At 43.7% G+C, this 15,898-nt stretch overlaps 1 protein-coding gene across 1 annotated transcript; it reads right to left on the reverse strand.

The window, feature by feature from the left end:
- Positions 1 to 8,507: 8,507 nt before the first annotated feature.
- LOC123405464 (L-type lectin-domain containing receptor kinase IX.1-like) lies at positions 8,508 to 15,036 on the reverse strand. Its single transcript, XM_045099136.1, has 4 exons — positions 14,109 to 15,036; positions 12,968 to 13,039; positions 9,647 to 10,142; positions 8,508 to 9,396 (listed from the first exon to the last, which is right to left on the reverse strand). The coding sequence occupies exons 1-4, from the start codon at positions 14,983 to 14,985 to the stop codon at positions 8,760 to 8,762; spliced, it is 2,082 nt and encodes a 693-aa protein (XP_044955071.1). The 5' UTR covers positions 14,986 to 15,036; the 3' UTR covers positions 8,508 to 8,759.
- Between the last annotated feature and the right edge of the window lie 862 nt (positions 15,037 to 15,898).

Consider the following 15,898-nt stretch of genomic DNA (forward strand, 5'->3'; position numbering starts at 1 on the left):
CCGTTATCAAGTGACAACACTTGCCTATGGCCAGGAAACCTTGACCATCTTTGATCAACGAGCTAGTCAACTAGAGGCTTACTAGGGACAGTGTTTTGTCTATGTATCCACACAAGTATTGTGTTTCCATTCAATACAATTATAGCATGGATAATAAACGATTATCATGAACTAAGAAATATAATAATAACTAATTTATTATTGCCTCTAGGGCATATTTCCAACAGTCTCCCACTTGCACTAGAGTCAATAATCTAGTTCACATCACCATGTGATTCCAACGAATCCAACACCCATATAGTTATGGGGTCTGATCACGTCTTGCTCGTGAGAGAGGTTTTAGTCAACGGTTCTGAAACTTTCAGATCCGTGCGTTCTTTACAAATCTTTATGTCATCTTATAGATGCTGCTACTACGTGCTCTTCAGAAATGCTCCAAATATCTACTCTACTATACGAATCTGTTTCACTACTCATAGTTATTAGGATTAGTGTCAAAGCTTGCATCGACGTAACCTTTTACGACGAACTCTTTAACCACCTCCATAATCGAGAAAAAATTCCTTAGTCCATTAGTTACTAAGGATAAATTTTGACCGCTGCTAGTGATTCAATCATGGATCACTCTCTGTACCTCGCAACAGACTTTGAGTCAAGGCACACATCAGGTGCGGTACACAGCATGGCAGACTTTAGATTCTACGGCTAAGGCATAGAAGACAACCTTCGTCTATTCTCTTTATTCTGCCGTGGTCGGGTTTTGAGTCTTACTCAAATTTACACCTTACAACGCAACCAAGAACTCCTTCTTTGCTGATCTATTTTGAACTCCTTCAAAAACTTGTCAAGGCATGCATCTTATTGAAACTTTCATTAAGCGCTTTTGATCTATCTCTATAGATCTTTGATGCTCAACGTTCAAGTAGCGCAATCCAGGTATTCCTTTGAAAACTCCTTTCAATCAACCTTATATGCTTTACAGAAATTCTACATTACTTCTGATCAACAATATGTCTACCACATACACTTATCAGAAATTCTATAGTGCTCCCACTCACTTCTTTGGAAATACAAGTTTCTCATAAACCTTGTACAAACCCAAAATCTTTGATCATCTCATCAAAGTGTATATTCCAACTCCGAGATGCTTGCACCAGTCCATTGAAGGATCACTGGAGCTTGCATACTTGCTAGTATCTTTAGGATCGACAAAACCTCCTTGTTGTATCACATACAATGTTTGCTCAAGGAAACCGTCGAGGAAACAATGTTTTGACATCCTACGTGCAATATTTCATAAATAATGCAGCGACTACTAACATAATTCTAACAGACTTTTAGCATCGCTGCGAGTGAGAAAGTCTCATCATAGTCAACTGTTTGATCTTGTCGGAAACATCTTTGCGACAAGTCGAGCTTTTCTTAATAGTGACTTATCACCATCATCGTCTGTCTTCCTTTTAAAGACCCATTTTTACTCAATAGTCCTCTGACCATCAAGTGGTTCTTCCAAAGTCTACACTTTGTTTTCATACATGGATCCTCTCTCGGATTTCATGGCTTCCAGCCATTTGTCGGAATCTGGGCCCACCATTGCTTTCTTCATAACTCGTAGGTTCACTGTTGCTCAACAACATGACCTCCAAGACAGGGTTACCGTACCACTCTGTAGTAGTACGCAACCTTGTCAACCTACGAGGCTTGTAGTAACTTGATCGGATGCTTGATGATCACCATTATCAGCTTCCACTTCAATTGGTGTAGGCGCCACAGGAACAACTTCCTGCGCCCTGCTACACACTGGTTGAAGGGATGGTTCAATAATCTCATCAAGTTCTACTACCCTCCCACTCAATCCTTTCGAGAGAAACCTTTCCTCGAGAAAGGATCCGTTTCTAGAAACAAACACTTTGCTTTTGGATCTGAGATAGGAGATGTACCCAACTATTTTGGATATCCTATGAAGATGCATTTATCCGCTTTGGGTTCGAGCTTATCATACCGAAACTTTTTCACATAAGTGTCGAAGCCCCAAACTTTCAAGAAACGACAGTTTAGATTTCTCTAAGCCTCAGTCTATACCGCGTCATCTCAACGGAAATACGTGGTGCCCTATTTAAAGTGAATGCGGTTGTCTCTAATGTATAACCCATAAACGATAGTGGTAATTCGATAAGAGACATCATAGCATGCACCATACCAAATAGTGCGTGGCTATGACGTTCAGACACATCATCACACTATGATGTTCCAGGTGGCATGAACTGCGAAACAATTTCCACATTGTCTTAACTGCGTACCAAAACTCGTAACTCAGATATTCATTTCTATGATCATATCGTAGACAGTTTATCCTCTTGTTACGACGAACTTCACTCTGAAACGGAATTGAACTTTTCAATATTTCAGACTTGTGATTCATTAAGTAAATACTCCTGTATCTACTCAAGTTGTCAGTGAAGTAAGAACATAATGATATCCACTGCGTGCCTCAGCACCCATTGGACTGCATACATCAAAATGTATCACTTCCAACAAGTTACTATCTTATTTCATCTCAATGAAAACAAGGCCTTGCTCATGTGGTATGATTTGCATGTCACTAGTGATTCGAAATCAGGTGAGTACAAAGATCCATCAGCATGGAGCCTCTTCATGCAATTTATACTAACATGACTCAAGCGGCAGTGCCACAAGTAAGTGGTACTATCATCATTAACTCGTATCTTTTGGCACCAATATTATGAACATGTGTAACACTACGATCGAGATTCAGTAAACCATTGAAGGTGATTATTCAAGAAAATAGAGTAACCATTATTCTCTTTAAATGAATAATCGTATTGCAATAAACACGATCCAATCATGTTCATGCTTAACGCAAGCACCAAATAACAATTATTTAGGTTTAACACCAATCCCGATGGTAGAGGGAGCGTGCGACGTTTGATCATATCAACCTTGGAAACACTTCCAACACGTATCGTCACCTCGCCTTTAGCTAGTCTCCATTTATGACGTAGCTTTCATTTCGTGTTACTAATCACTTAGCAACCGAACCGGTATCCAATACCCTCATGCTACTAGGAGTACTAGTAAAGTACACATCAACATCATGTATATCAAATATACTTCTCTTGACTTTTGCCAGCCTTCTTATCTACCAAGTATCTAGAGTTGCTCCGCCTCACTGATTGTTCCCCTCATTACAGAAGCACTTAGTCTCGGGTTTGGGTTTAATCTTGGGTTTCTTCATTAGTGCAGCAATTGTTTTGCCGTTTCACGAAGTATCCCTTCTAGCCCTTGCCTTTCTTGAAACTTAGTGGTTTTACAAACCATCAACTATTGATGCTCCTTTTTGATTTCTACTTTCGAAGTTTCAAAACATCGTGAATCGCTCAAGGATCATTGTATCTATCCTTGATATGTTATAGTTCATCACGAAGCTCTCATAGCTTGGTGGCAGTGACTTTGGAGAACCATCACTATCTCATCTGGAAGATTAACTCCCACTTGATTCAAGCGATTGTCGTACTCAGACAATCTGAGCACACGCTCAACGATTGAGCTTTTCTCCTTTACTTTGTGGACAAAGAATCTTGTCGGAGGTCTTGTACCTCTTAACAAGGGCACAAGCATGAAATCACAATTTCATCTCTTTAGAACATCACTTATGTTCCGCGACGTTTCAAAACGTCTTCGGCGCCTTGCTTCTAAGCCATTAAGTATTTTGCAGTGAACTATCGTGTAGTCATAAGAAACGTGTATGTCGGATGTTCACAGCATCCACAGACGACGCTCGAGGTGCAGCACACCGAGTGGTGCATTAAGGACATAAGCCTTCTGTACAGCAACGAGGACAATCCTCGGTTTTACAGACCTAGTCAGGAAACTTTGCTACTATCAACTTTCAACTAAATTTTCTCTAGGAACATATAAAAATAGTAGAGCTATAGCGCAAGCTACATCGTAATTCGCAAAGACCATTAGACTATGTTCATGACAATTAGTTCAATTAATCATATTACTTAAGAACTCCCACTCAAAAAGTACATCTCTCTAGTCATTTGAGTGGTACATGATCCAAATCCACTATCTCAAGTCCGATCATCACGTGAGTCGAGAATAGTTTCACTGGTAAGCATCTCTATGCTAATCATATCAACTATACGATTCATGCTCGACCTTTCAGTCTCATGTGTTCCGAGGCCATGTCTGCACATGCTAGGCTCGTCAAGCTTAACCCGAGTGTTCCGCGTGCGCAACTGTTTTGCACCCGTTGTATGTGAACGTTGAGTCTATCACACCCGATCATCACGTGGTGTCTTGAAACGTCGAACTGTAGCAACGGTGCACAGTCGGGGAGAACACAATTTCGTCTTGAAATTTTAGTGAGAGATCACCTCATAATGCTACCGTCGTTCTAAGCAAAATAAGGTGCATAAAAGGATTAACATCACATGCAATTCATAAGTGACATGATATGGCCATCATCATGTGCTTCTTGATCTCTATCACCAAAGCACCGGCACGATCTTCTTGTCACCGGCGTCACACCATGATCTCCATCATCATGATCTCCATCAACGTGTCGCCATCGGGGTTGTCGTGCTACTCATGCTATTACTACTAAAGCTACATCCTAGCAAAATAGTAAACGCATCTGCAAGCACAAACGTTAGTTACAAAGACAACCCTATGGCTCCTGCCGGTTGCCGTACCATTGACGTGCAAGTCGATATTATCTATTACAACATGATCATCTCATACATCCAATATATCACATCACATCGTTGGCCATATCACATCACAAGCATACCCTGCAAAAACAAGTTAGACGTCCTCTAATTTTGTTGTTGCATGTTTTATGTGGTGACCAAGGGTATCTAGTAGGATCGCATCTTACTTACGCAAACACCACAACGGAGATATATGAGTTGCTATTTAACCTCATCCAAGGACCTCCTCGGTCAAATCCGATTCAACTAAAGTTGAAGAAACTGACACCCGCCAGTCATCCTTGAGCAACGGAGTTACTCGTAGCGATGAAACCAATCTCTCGTAAGCGTACGAGTAATGTCGGTCCGAGCCGCTTCGATCCAACAATACCGCGGAATCAAGAAAAGACTAAGGAGGGCAGCAAAACGCACATCACCGCCCACAAAAACTTTTGTGTTCTACTCGAGAAGACATCTACGCATGAACCTAGCTCATGATGCCACTGTTGGGGAATGTCGCATGGGAAACAAAAAATTTCCTACGCGCACGAAAACCTATCATGGTGATGTCCATCTACGAGAGGGGATGTGTGATCTACGTACCCTTGTAGACCGTACAGCAGAAGCGTTAGTGAACGCGGTTGATGTAGTGGAACGTCCTCACGTCCCTCGATCCGCCCCACGAACCGTCCCGCGATCTAGTGCCGAACGGACGGCACCTCCGCGTTCAGCACATGTACAACTCGACGATGATCTCGGCCTTCTTGATCCAACAAGAGAGACGGAGAGGTAGAAGAGTTCTCCGGCAGCGTGACGGCGCTCCGGAGGTTGGTGATGATCTCGTCTCAGCAGGTCTCCGCCCGAGCTCCGCAGAAACGCGATCTAGAGGTAAAACGGTGGAGATATGTGGTCGGGCTGCCGTGGCAAAGTTGTTTCAAATCAGCCCTAAAACCCCACTATATATAGGAGGGAGGGAGGGGAGGAGGCAGCCCCAAACCCTCAAGGTTTGGCCGAAATTTGAGGTGGAGGAGTCCTACTCCAATCCTACTTGGAGTAGGATTCCACCTTCCCACTTGGAAACTCTTTCCACCTTGTGTTTTTTCCTTCTCAAACCTTATGGGCCTTAGTGGGAACTTATTCCAGCCCACTAGGGGCTGGTTTATCTCTTCCCATAGCCCATGAGACCCCTTGGGGCGTGACAACCCTCCCGATGGTCCCCGACACCCCTCCCGGCACTCCCGGTACACTATCGATGAGCCCGAAACTTTTCCGGTAATGCCCGAAAACTTTCCGGTAACCAAATGAGGTCATCCTATATATCAATCTTCATCTCGGGACCATTCCGGAAACCCTCGTGACGTCCGTGATCCCATCCGGGGCTCCGAACAACATTCGGTAGCCAACCATATAACTCAAATACGCATAAAACATCGTCGAACCTTAAGTGTGCAGACCCCGCGGGTTCGAGAACTATGTAGACATGACCCGAGGGACTCCTCTGTCAATATCCAATAGCGGGACCTGGATGCCCATATTGGATCCTACATATTCCGAAGATCTTTATCGGTTGAACTTCAGTGCCAAGGATTCATATAATCCCGTATGTCATTCCCTTTGTCCTTCGGTATGTTACTTGCCCGAGATTCGATCGTCAGTATCCGCTTACCTATTTCAATCTCGTTTACCAGCAAGTCTCTTTACTCGTTCTGTAATACAAGATCCCGTAACTTACACTAAGTCACATTGCTTGCAAGGCTTGTGTGTGATGTTGTATTACCGAGTGGGCCCCGAGATACCTCTCCGTCACACGGAGTGACAAATCCCAGTCTCGATCCATACTAACTCAACGAACACCTTCGGATATACCTGTAGAGCATCTTTATAGTCACCCAGTTACGTTGCGACGTTTGATACACACAAAGCATTCCTCCGGTGTCCGTGAGTTATATGATCTCATGGTCATAGGAACAAATACTTGACACGCAGAAAACAGTATGAATAAAATGACACGATCAACATGCTACGTCTATTAGTTTGGGTCTAGTCCATCACATGATTCTCCTAATGATGTGATCCCGTTATCAAGTGACAACACTTGCCTATGGCCAGGAAACCTTGACCATCTTTGATCAACGAGCTAGTCAACTAGAGGCTTACTAGGGACAGTGTTTTGTCTATGTATCCACACAAGTATTGTGTTTCCATTCAATACAATTATAGCATGGATAATAAACGATTATCATGAACTAAGAAATATAATAATAACTAATTTATTATTGCCTCTAGGGCATATTTCCAACAGATATAGCATCACAGATACATCTAGAACCGTAGCGCCCGACGGGTATCGACGCGGGCGGTGGACACCCAAAGAGAAGGAACCATCACAGGATCATAGCTCCACTGAGATCCCCGAAGAACCTGCCAGGTATGCTCGAACCTGCCCTCCAACGCAACCATGTAGCGACGGACGTGCTCATCCTCCTCGCTGACACGGTGACGTACCACCTCCGTGGTGTCCGGAAGCCTCGGCACCCTCACTGGCCCACGCGACCGCCACCAAACAAGGACCGGGTCAACGACGGGCTGGCTCCTCACCAACCTACGCCCCCCGGAAGGTAGCACCTCCCAATACCAGCCGGGCGGAGCCCAGTCCCGGACAGGGCCCCTCTGATCAAGCAGGTGTCCTCCGCCGAGTCGACGACGAGGATGCGGGATAGGCATCGTAAAATGAACTAGAAAAATAAACTAGTTCTATTAATTTTCTTGCTTAAAATAAACTATTAACACTTAAGCATATACAATAGCAAAATTAAACTATTAACACTTAAACATATACAATAGCAAAATTAAGCAATAATCTACGAAACACTATTAACACTTAAGCATATACACTATACAATATTTCTTCTTCTTATAACCCTAAACTAATTTTTCCTCTTCTTCTATTTCTTCTCTTCTTCTACTTCTTCTTCTACTTCTACTTCTCCTCTTCTTCTACTACTTCTCCTCTTCTCTTCTTCTACTTCTCCTCTCCTCCTCTTCTAATTTTTTCTCTTCTTCTACTTCTCCTCTTCTTCTATTTTTCCTCTTCTTCTCCTCTCCTCCTCTTCTTATTCTCCTTTTTCTTCTTTTCTTCTCCTCCTCTTCTTATTTTCCTTTTTCCTAATTTTAAATATTACTAACCCTAATAATCTAGCACAAACCTAATAACAATAGGAATTAAATGACAAAAAAAATCTTTTTCTTCTTTTCTTCCATTTTCTTCCTTTCTTCTCCTTTTTCTTCTTTTCTTCTCCTTTTTCTTCTTTTCTTCTACTGGCCGGAGTGTTGGGGAGGAGGGGGCAGGGGGCTTACCGGCCGGAGGTGTCGACGGCGCGCGGCGAGGAGGACGGCGCGACGGCGAGGAGGACGGCAGGCGGCGAGGAGGACGGCGAGGAGGACGGCGCGACGGCGAGGTGGAAGGCGAGGAGGACGGCGCGACGGCGAGGAGGACGGCAGGCGGCGGCGAGCAGGACGGCGGGCAGCCTGACGGCGTCGTCGAGTTCGTCGCTGTGCCGCGTCGGGCAGGAGAACGAGAGGTAGTGCAGCGGGGGACAGCGGCAGGCTCCTATGGATCCCCAACCAGGCTTGCGACACCTCTTCTTCCTGGCAGTCGACCACCTCTCCCCCCGGATCTGTCTGTAGCTCGGGTTTTTTTTTTCATCGTGTGAACCTGTTCTTGTTCGTCTTGAACGTTAGGAGTATATTTTCTAAAATTAATCCATTAAAAGTGATAAACGCAAACAGTGAAATAAAAATTGCCCTCTTTCCATTGGGCGACAGTCCACATTTTTGGACTCTACTAAGTGGAGGTAAACATGATAAACTTAAGACCCTTTGCGCTTATGAAAAGAATATAGTGATGAATTTGTGTCCGAATTACAACAATGAACTGAAGAAGTGAAATTTTAACCGAGTGATGCTTGCATACAAGAGGCACACACACACGCCTGGATGACACATGAGCAAGTGTCGATCGGCGCAGCTAGCTGAGGTTGATTAACTAAAAGAGCGAGCACGAGGTGGCATAAGTGTCTGCTTGTCAGAGCTAATAGTGGCATATGCACCCTGCTCCTGCTCGTGGCCCTCTCTTTGTGTTATAGCAGGCAACTCTTTGTCATCCTCGAGGTATTTCATTGCATCCTCCATTAAGGGACGTTGTTTCGCATCTGGATGAGAGCACCTAAGGCCCAGGAGAACCACGCGCTCCATCTGTGTCATGTTGAAGTCACCAGTTAATTTGGCATCCGCGATATTCTTCACAAACTGCGCCCCTGTTCTGCTGCTCCTCAGGATTTCCTCCCTGGGCTTCTTTCCACATGCAATATCTAGTAGGACAATTCCGAAGCTGTAGACGTCGGTCCTACGGTTGAACTCAACTTTATCATTTTTCATTAACTTCGGATCCATGTACCCCACGGTCCCAATAGCAGTTGTCATCACTGTGGGGATGAACTCATTGTCGACCAAGAGTATGTTATCGGCGGCCCTCGATAGCCCGAAGTCAGCAAGCTTGGGGTTGAACTCGTCGTCCAAGAGTATGTTGCTTGGTTTGATATCTCTGTGCAAGATGCACTGCTTGCATCCGTGGTGGAGATAATTTATAGCGGACCCTATTCCCCTCACTATTTTGTATCTGTTAAATAAATATAGGAAGTAAATGTATTAATGTAAAGTGTCATTTTAACCAAATGTGCTCCTTATTACGTGTTAAACATTAAAGTACAAGAAGCAGAAATATTGTTACATCATGTCGGTAAAGCCATAGACAACAGTGTGCCACTCTATACCAGGTGTAAAATAGTTAATCCTGGTGGCAATTGATTATACGTACTCCAAATTAAGATGCAATAGGAAAAAAAAGAATCGCTACGTGCAATACATACCTCTTCTCCCATGGTAGAAAGTGATTCAGGTGGTATTCCAGGTCGCGATTAGGTACCAATTCATATACAAGGAAGAGTTCAACCTTGTGCTGAAAGCAACAACACCAATAACCGATGAAGTCTCGGCTGCAGCACCAACCTATCAGCTCCACTAGATTTTTGTGCCTTGTTTCACTAATTGTCGTGAGTTCATCCCTGAAATCCCTTCCTGTTGTGTTCTTCATTTTCTTGACAGCCAGATCTTCCCATTCCATGCTGCTATCATTCCAGTAGCTCCCCTGATATACTTCGCCAAAGGCACCGCCTCCAAGCTTGGTGGAGAAATCGCCTGTCATAGTGGCCAATTCTCCGTACTCGAATCGCCTGAGGCCTGTTGTTCTTAACGCAAAGAAATCAAGTGTATTTTCCCACCTGAACCGTGCGACATCCTTCCAACAGCTTGCTACCATTACTCCCAGAAATATTACAAAAAGCTGTCCATAATACTTTTTGCGACCTGTTCAAGCATTAGCGGTGTAGATTAAATATTACTTGAAGTTACTCTGCTCAAGATGCACAGCTTCAAAGCAATAAACCAAATTTGCATTGGGATTTTCTGCAGCATTGGAACTGTGTTGTATGATGATTTAACATTATAATGTGATCATAGAACTGAATCAAATTGTGATATCATGGACCTACTTTCAGGCAAAAATATACACATTCAAATAGAAGTACTTCAATAATATATTGATAGTCAAAAAAATTCAAAGTTGTTTCACACATTGAGTTGATAGTCAAGTTTTAAAAGTTTGATTAGATCTGTTTCAAATGCACCAACGTTTTTGGACTGGAGGGAGTAATAACTAAATAACTCGAGCAAGATCCACTTATGCCATCCCTATATCCACCAGCATTACTCTCACGCCCATCCCTTAATTACCTGTTCCCAACCATAATAAGTCATACCCATCCAACCTCCACTGCCAGGCCATTGCCATCAACCACAACTAGAATTTACATATGATTTTTAAGAATTTTAGTGTGCCAAGATAAGAGCAACTCTAGCAAACCCCGTATAACGCCGCGACCCGTAAAATAATCGTCAAAATACGGGTCGGCGCGGAAAATTCTGCCCGAGCAGACTCCGCAAACGTGTCCGATCCGTAAAAGTTTTTGCGGGACGTGACAAAAGTTCGCCCTCAACCTTTAGATTCACAAGGTGGGAGGCCGACCCGAGCTCGCTCCCTATCAGCAGCGAGATTTGGCGCGAGGGAAATTTCCACGCGGCCGTTCCTGCTCCCCCCTCCTTGGCAAGGAGATTTGGCGCGATGGAAATTACCGCGCGCTCGGGTCTATCTTCCCTGCCATGGAAGCCTCACAGTCGTCCCCCATGAACGTGGAGTTTACGCACGTGTTATCCCCTCCGGCGGATCTCGTCTGGGGACATGTCGCTCCCGTTGTTGCCCAAGGCACCAACACGCCTGCCGGCAAGCGGCAGGGCAACATTGTCGTGCAGTGCGGCAATCCGGCTGGCCCAGCCGGAAAGGCACGTGCGCCGGGCGCCGCCGCCGCTACTTGATCTGCCCGGCCGCCGACGAAGAAGGTGAGCAAGGTTTCAGGCGTGAAGCAGAAGAAGGTTCCTACGAAAAGGGTGACACCTTCATCCACTCCATCTGCCCCGGCGAGATGTTCCCCGACCATGCCTTTCAGTTGCGCTGCTTCCACCGCATGCGAGGTGTTCGATGAAATGGTCGGAAGGTATGCATCTTCGATCCCTTGTTCTTGCTTCTCTTTTCGCCATTGTGGTAGCTCGTGACTTGATGTCACTCAATGTAGCGGTGGTTCAAAGATCAAATCTTGATCAAGGCTTGGAGCGCGTTGTCTATGGATGCTTGCAGGGGTATGTCTCAAAGCTCCAAGAGATATTGGCAAAGAATCGAAGATCAATACTTCCACGTGATGGTCAAGTATCCCAACAGGACACCACAGACCTTTCAGTCACTCCAAGGTCGTTGGGACGTGATGCTAGCAAAGACATTGGAGAAAAGAAAGGGTTGGCCAAGAAGAAGGCACGAGAGAGCAAGGGCCATCAGCCAAGAATGAGGGGTTGCGCAAGGCGGCCATTAAGGACAGAAGAGCACGTGCCGCCATGTCCAAGCTTCTTGTCGAAGAGAATAGGATCATGACATTGAACCGCAATGACATGGACGACATCAGCCAAGAATGGCATGATATGGCAAGGAGAAACATCTTGAAGAGGAGGATGCTTGCGTCGGCCGGTGCGTGTTACTGTGCCGGTGATGTTTTATCATCAGGATTTGGAACCAATGTCGCTGATGATTTCGGTGCCGAAGTTGGAACAAGTGCCGGTGATGGATTGGGGGCGGCGATGACCTCGATTGATGTGGTGGGGAGTGAAGAGTGACCAAGATGATGACGGATGTGATTGTCGTTTTTGCATGAAGTCCTTTTGGATTTGTCCTTCAAAACTATGCATTTATTTGGGCGTGAACTATGTTTTATTGTTTGAATTTGAACTCATTTGTCGGAATCGCTGTCAAATTTTTTATTAGTGGTTTTCGGTTTGCGGGTCAACGCGGCGGCGTCCGAGCAGACCCCGCGTAGCCGACCGGTAAAAACGCATCTTCTATGAATATCCTTTTTACGAGTCCGTTTTGCAGGGTCTAACTCTGCCCTCGCTCGCGCCGGCCTGCAAAGCCGTTTTTCCGCGAAATGTAAACGTGTTTTACGGATCGGCGTTATATGAGGTCTACTAGAGATGCTCTAAAGGTGAGCAAATCTTTAACAACAACTCGCCATAGCAAGACCTTCCGAATGAAAGAATCCCTCAACACCTGGATGGAACACAATGACATAACCTAAAAAGATTCATGTCCTCCATGCAAAACAACAGCACAAACCTCCAGGTCTTCATCAAGCAAGTCTGATTTTCTTCTTCTGAAGTTTCATATATTCTCTAGAATTTCTTATCATTTATTATGATTATTCTATGCAGCATTGCATGGTCTACCCGGCATTTTGTCACAGTATTTTTATTTGGTGAAACTAAATGTTGTTGGTATTTGCTGACTTAAGCATTGCAGTCCTACTAAAATATACAAGAGCAATGGGCACTTTAAGTGCTAACGACAATAGTAGAGCCATGACTAATGGATATTCATCAAAACATCAGAATCATTTTCTATATATCTTGGCCCATATCTTGTACAGAAATATAGCGATTGTCATTTAAATCAAACATGTATCATTGTTGTAAATGAAAATAATATTCATACGTCAAAACATTTGTAGGATCACAAGCATATGGGCGTTTTCTACCTGATTTGCTAGTGAAGACCGATCCAGTGGTCATTCGTCTGCGCTTTATTTGTGTGTCTTGTGCGTCAGAACCTATATATTCAATGAAAGGTCAAATAAAGGGATACATTATGAATGTCAAATTCATACAAAGAGCACAAAAATTTAAACACTGGATGGAATGTCTTGATTTTGATAAGTTAAGAATTATCACTCATAGTGGAGTCTGGCCGTGAGGCTCGTTGGAAAAAAATAATAGGCAAGTTCAGAAACGTAAATGACTTTGATGTGCAATCTATACGAGACAAGATAGGCCATTGAGCGTTTTTCCTGGAGGAGAAATACATGTTATTTGGTAGGAAATGGAGGTATTTTAGCAAACTTTATCAGTGATGTAAGATGTACATAATAGAGGTCTAGAGTTTCCTCTTCAATTTTAAAAAAGATATTTTTTAATGCCAAGTGTAGTGTTCAGAATTTAGTGCAGATAACCCTCCACTACACTATTTTTGTCTTTTACAAGAGTTACACTATGACAACTTGGACAACCTGTTTCAATTTTTTGATAATTTGAACACAATTGATCCCAATATTCCACTTCGAACCACATTTGAGATTTTGGATGAACCTCACATGATACAAATAGTGGATATTCCGCAACAACTGAATATTGAGAAATAATCCTACTCCGTTTTTAAAACATTGAACTGAATATTTGAGTTAAATCTGGTTCAAACTAGAATATTCAGTTTAAAATGTGGTTCAATCTGTCAAATATTTAGAAATAGGGATCCATTTTATCAGTTTAACAAATAGCTGGTCCACAGTAGAATTTACCTAGCCAAACTAATAAAACCTTTTTTGCTCCTTTTCATCAATAATAATAAAACCATTTAATTCCTTTTCAAAAATAGGTTTTGACATGACCTACAAGGGTGCCACTTTGTCGATTGCTATTGTTCCTAAATATGCTAATGAAAAACGGTGAGACAGTGACCATGAAACTAGTTCACAACGAATCTAAATAGACTTATGTATGTTAATGATCAGAGTAAAAAAAACAAACGCTTGTGGCACTTAATATGTCAATCCATTTTGGGATGCAAGATAATACTTTTCAGAATTTCAAGTTTGAGAATTAGGATGTTGCATACATACATACCTGCGTGAGTCGAAAGGGTTGAGTTGAAGGACCAAGACAATATCTGATGGAGCTGGAAAGATGTACCAGTGGCCGCAGAAAACCCCACCGCCACCTCCGGCGGTAGCAAGGACGTGACGGGATCAGGCAATATGGTGCTTACCTCAATGGGGCCGACAGAAGGATGATCATCAAACTGTAGGGAGGCGACAAGCATCTTGGTACTGTTGTCGTAGGTGATGGACGCTGTCATAGAGCCGTTCAAGCTGAAGGTGGGTAAGCTTGTCGTGTTAACCGACTGCCTAACAGAGTTTATGTCGACGCCGATATGATCCTGGGTGCCACTTGGGTCCCAGGTGTTGCTGAACACGTCGAACTCTACGGCGATGAACTGGTCTGTGCCGTGGACTTGGCTCCGGCCGTCATCGACAGGGAGACCGAGGTTACCCCCGCTTGAGCTTGGCGGTAATCTGGAAGGGTAGCTGGAGAGGAAGAAAGCCATGCCACCCTCTTTGTTGCTGCCACCGACGTTGAGCCCGATCGCGAACTTGAACCGTGTGGTGAAGCTCGATACCTCACCGGTGATACTGTCATAGAAGGGCACAGGGTGAGCGTACGCCATCCGCCCCATGCAGTTGTTGTTGGCGATTCTCTGCGTGATGGAGTTGTAGGTGAGGTCGACCAGCTTCCCGTGCAAGGCCGCATCGCCCTCCAATCGGAGGTCTTGTAAGCGAGAGATGGATATGGTGGAGAAGTCGAAGCTGAAGGAGAAGGGTGAGTTGGCGGCTGCTACGAGATGCTGAGGAGCATTACGAGACATGGAAAGGAGGACGCAGCCAGCGTAAAGTAGTAGGAGAAGCTGCGGCGTGCTGCTTCTTGCACCTGAGGCCATTAGCATATGTGCTGCTACTTGGAGTTGGAAGTGATAATCCCGCTTATGATTGGCCAGCGTGTTCTAAGACCTTAAATAGCCGAGCAGACTTGTATCTCGTGTTGTACCTACCTCGTACTCCCTCCTGTTCCAAAATATAAGTGTTTTTATAAAAATTATAATACAAACTACATACGAATGTATGTAGATATATTTTAGATTGTAGATCCATTCATTTTGTTTCATATGTAGTCCGTATTTGAATCTTTAAAAAGACTTATATTTAGAGACACAGAGACTAGTACGATAAGAACATTTTTTTTCATAAGTATAAAGACACTTGGTCTGATTTTAAAATTCTCCATAGTTTTATATGTTGTTTTCATAAGTATAAAGACACTTGGTCTGTTTTCATTTTAAAATTCTCCATAGTTTTATACTTGGACACGTCTGACTTTCGCGGGAAAGACCTAAATTACAGGTCGCCTTTTTTCCTTTACAAAAAGTGGACAAATGGAGACTTGCACTCTAACGCTAGCATGTCACTATAGATTACATGCAACTTGTATGCACATCTCTGTAATTATACGTACTAACTAGCTAGCCATCGTGGACTGGTCCATCCATATGCATGCTATATGCATGATCGGGTAGTCTTGCTTTAGTCTCTACAAATACTATATATACTACTACTAACTCACACATCGCGAACTGGTCCATCAACACGGTATTTCCAGTTTTCCACACATGACGCTACATCTAATATTTAACATATTATACTGTGGCACCAGATCAAGAAAGTCTGACGTGTCCAGGATGCGTGCATTCAAATGATGCTGAATTATTGAGGATCTCGAGTCAAGTCTATACTTTCTCGTATGCCTTCTTCCGTATGAGAAGTCTGCCCCATCAGCAACCCAAGGGTTTATTGTCAGAAGCC

Source organism: Hordeum vulgare, chromosome 6H (genome assembly GCF_904849725.1).
Source record: "Hordeum vulgare subsp. vulgare chromosome 6H, MorexV3_pseudomolecules_assembly, whole genome shotgun sequence".
NCBI classification, from domain to species: domain Eukaryota; kingdom Viridiplantae; phylum Streptophyta; class Magnoliopsida; order Poales; family Poaceae; genus Hordeum; species Hordeum vulgare.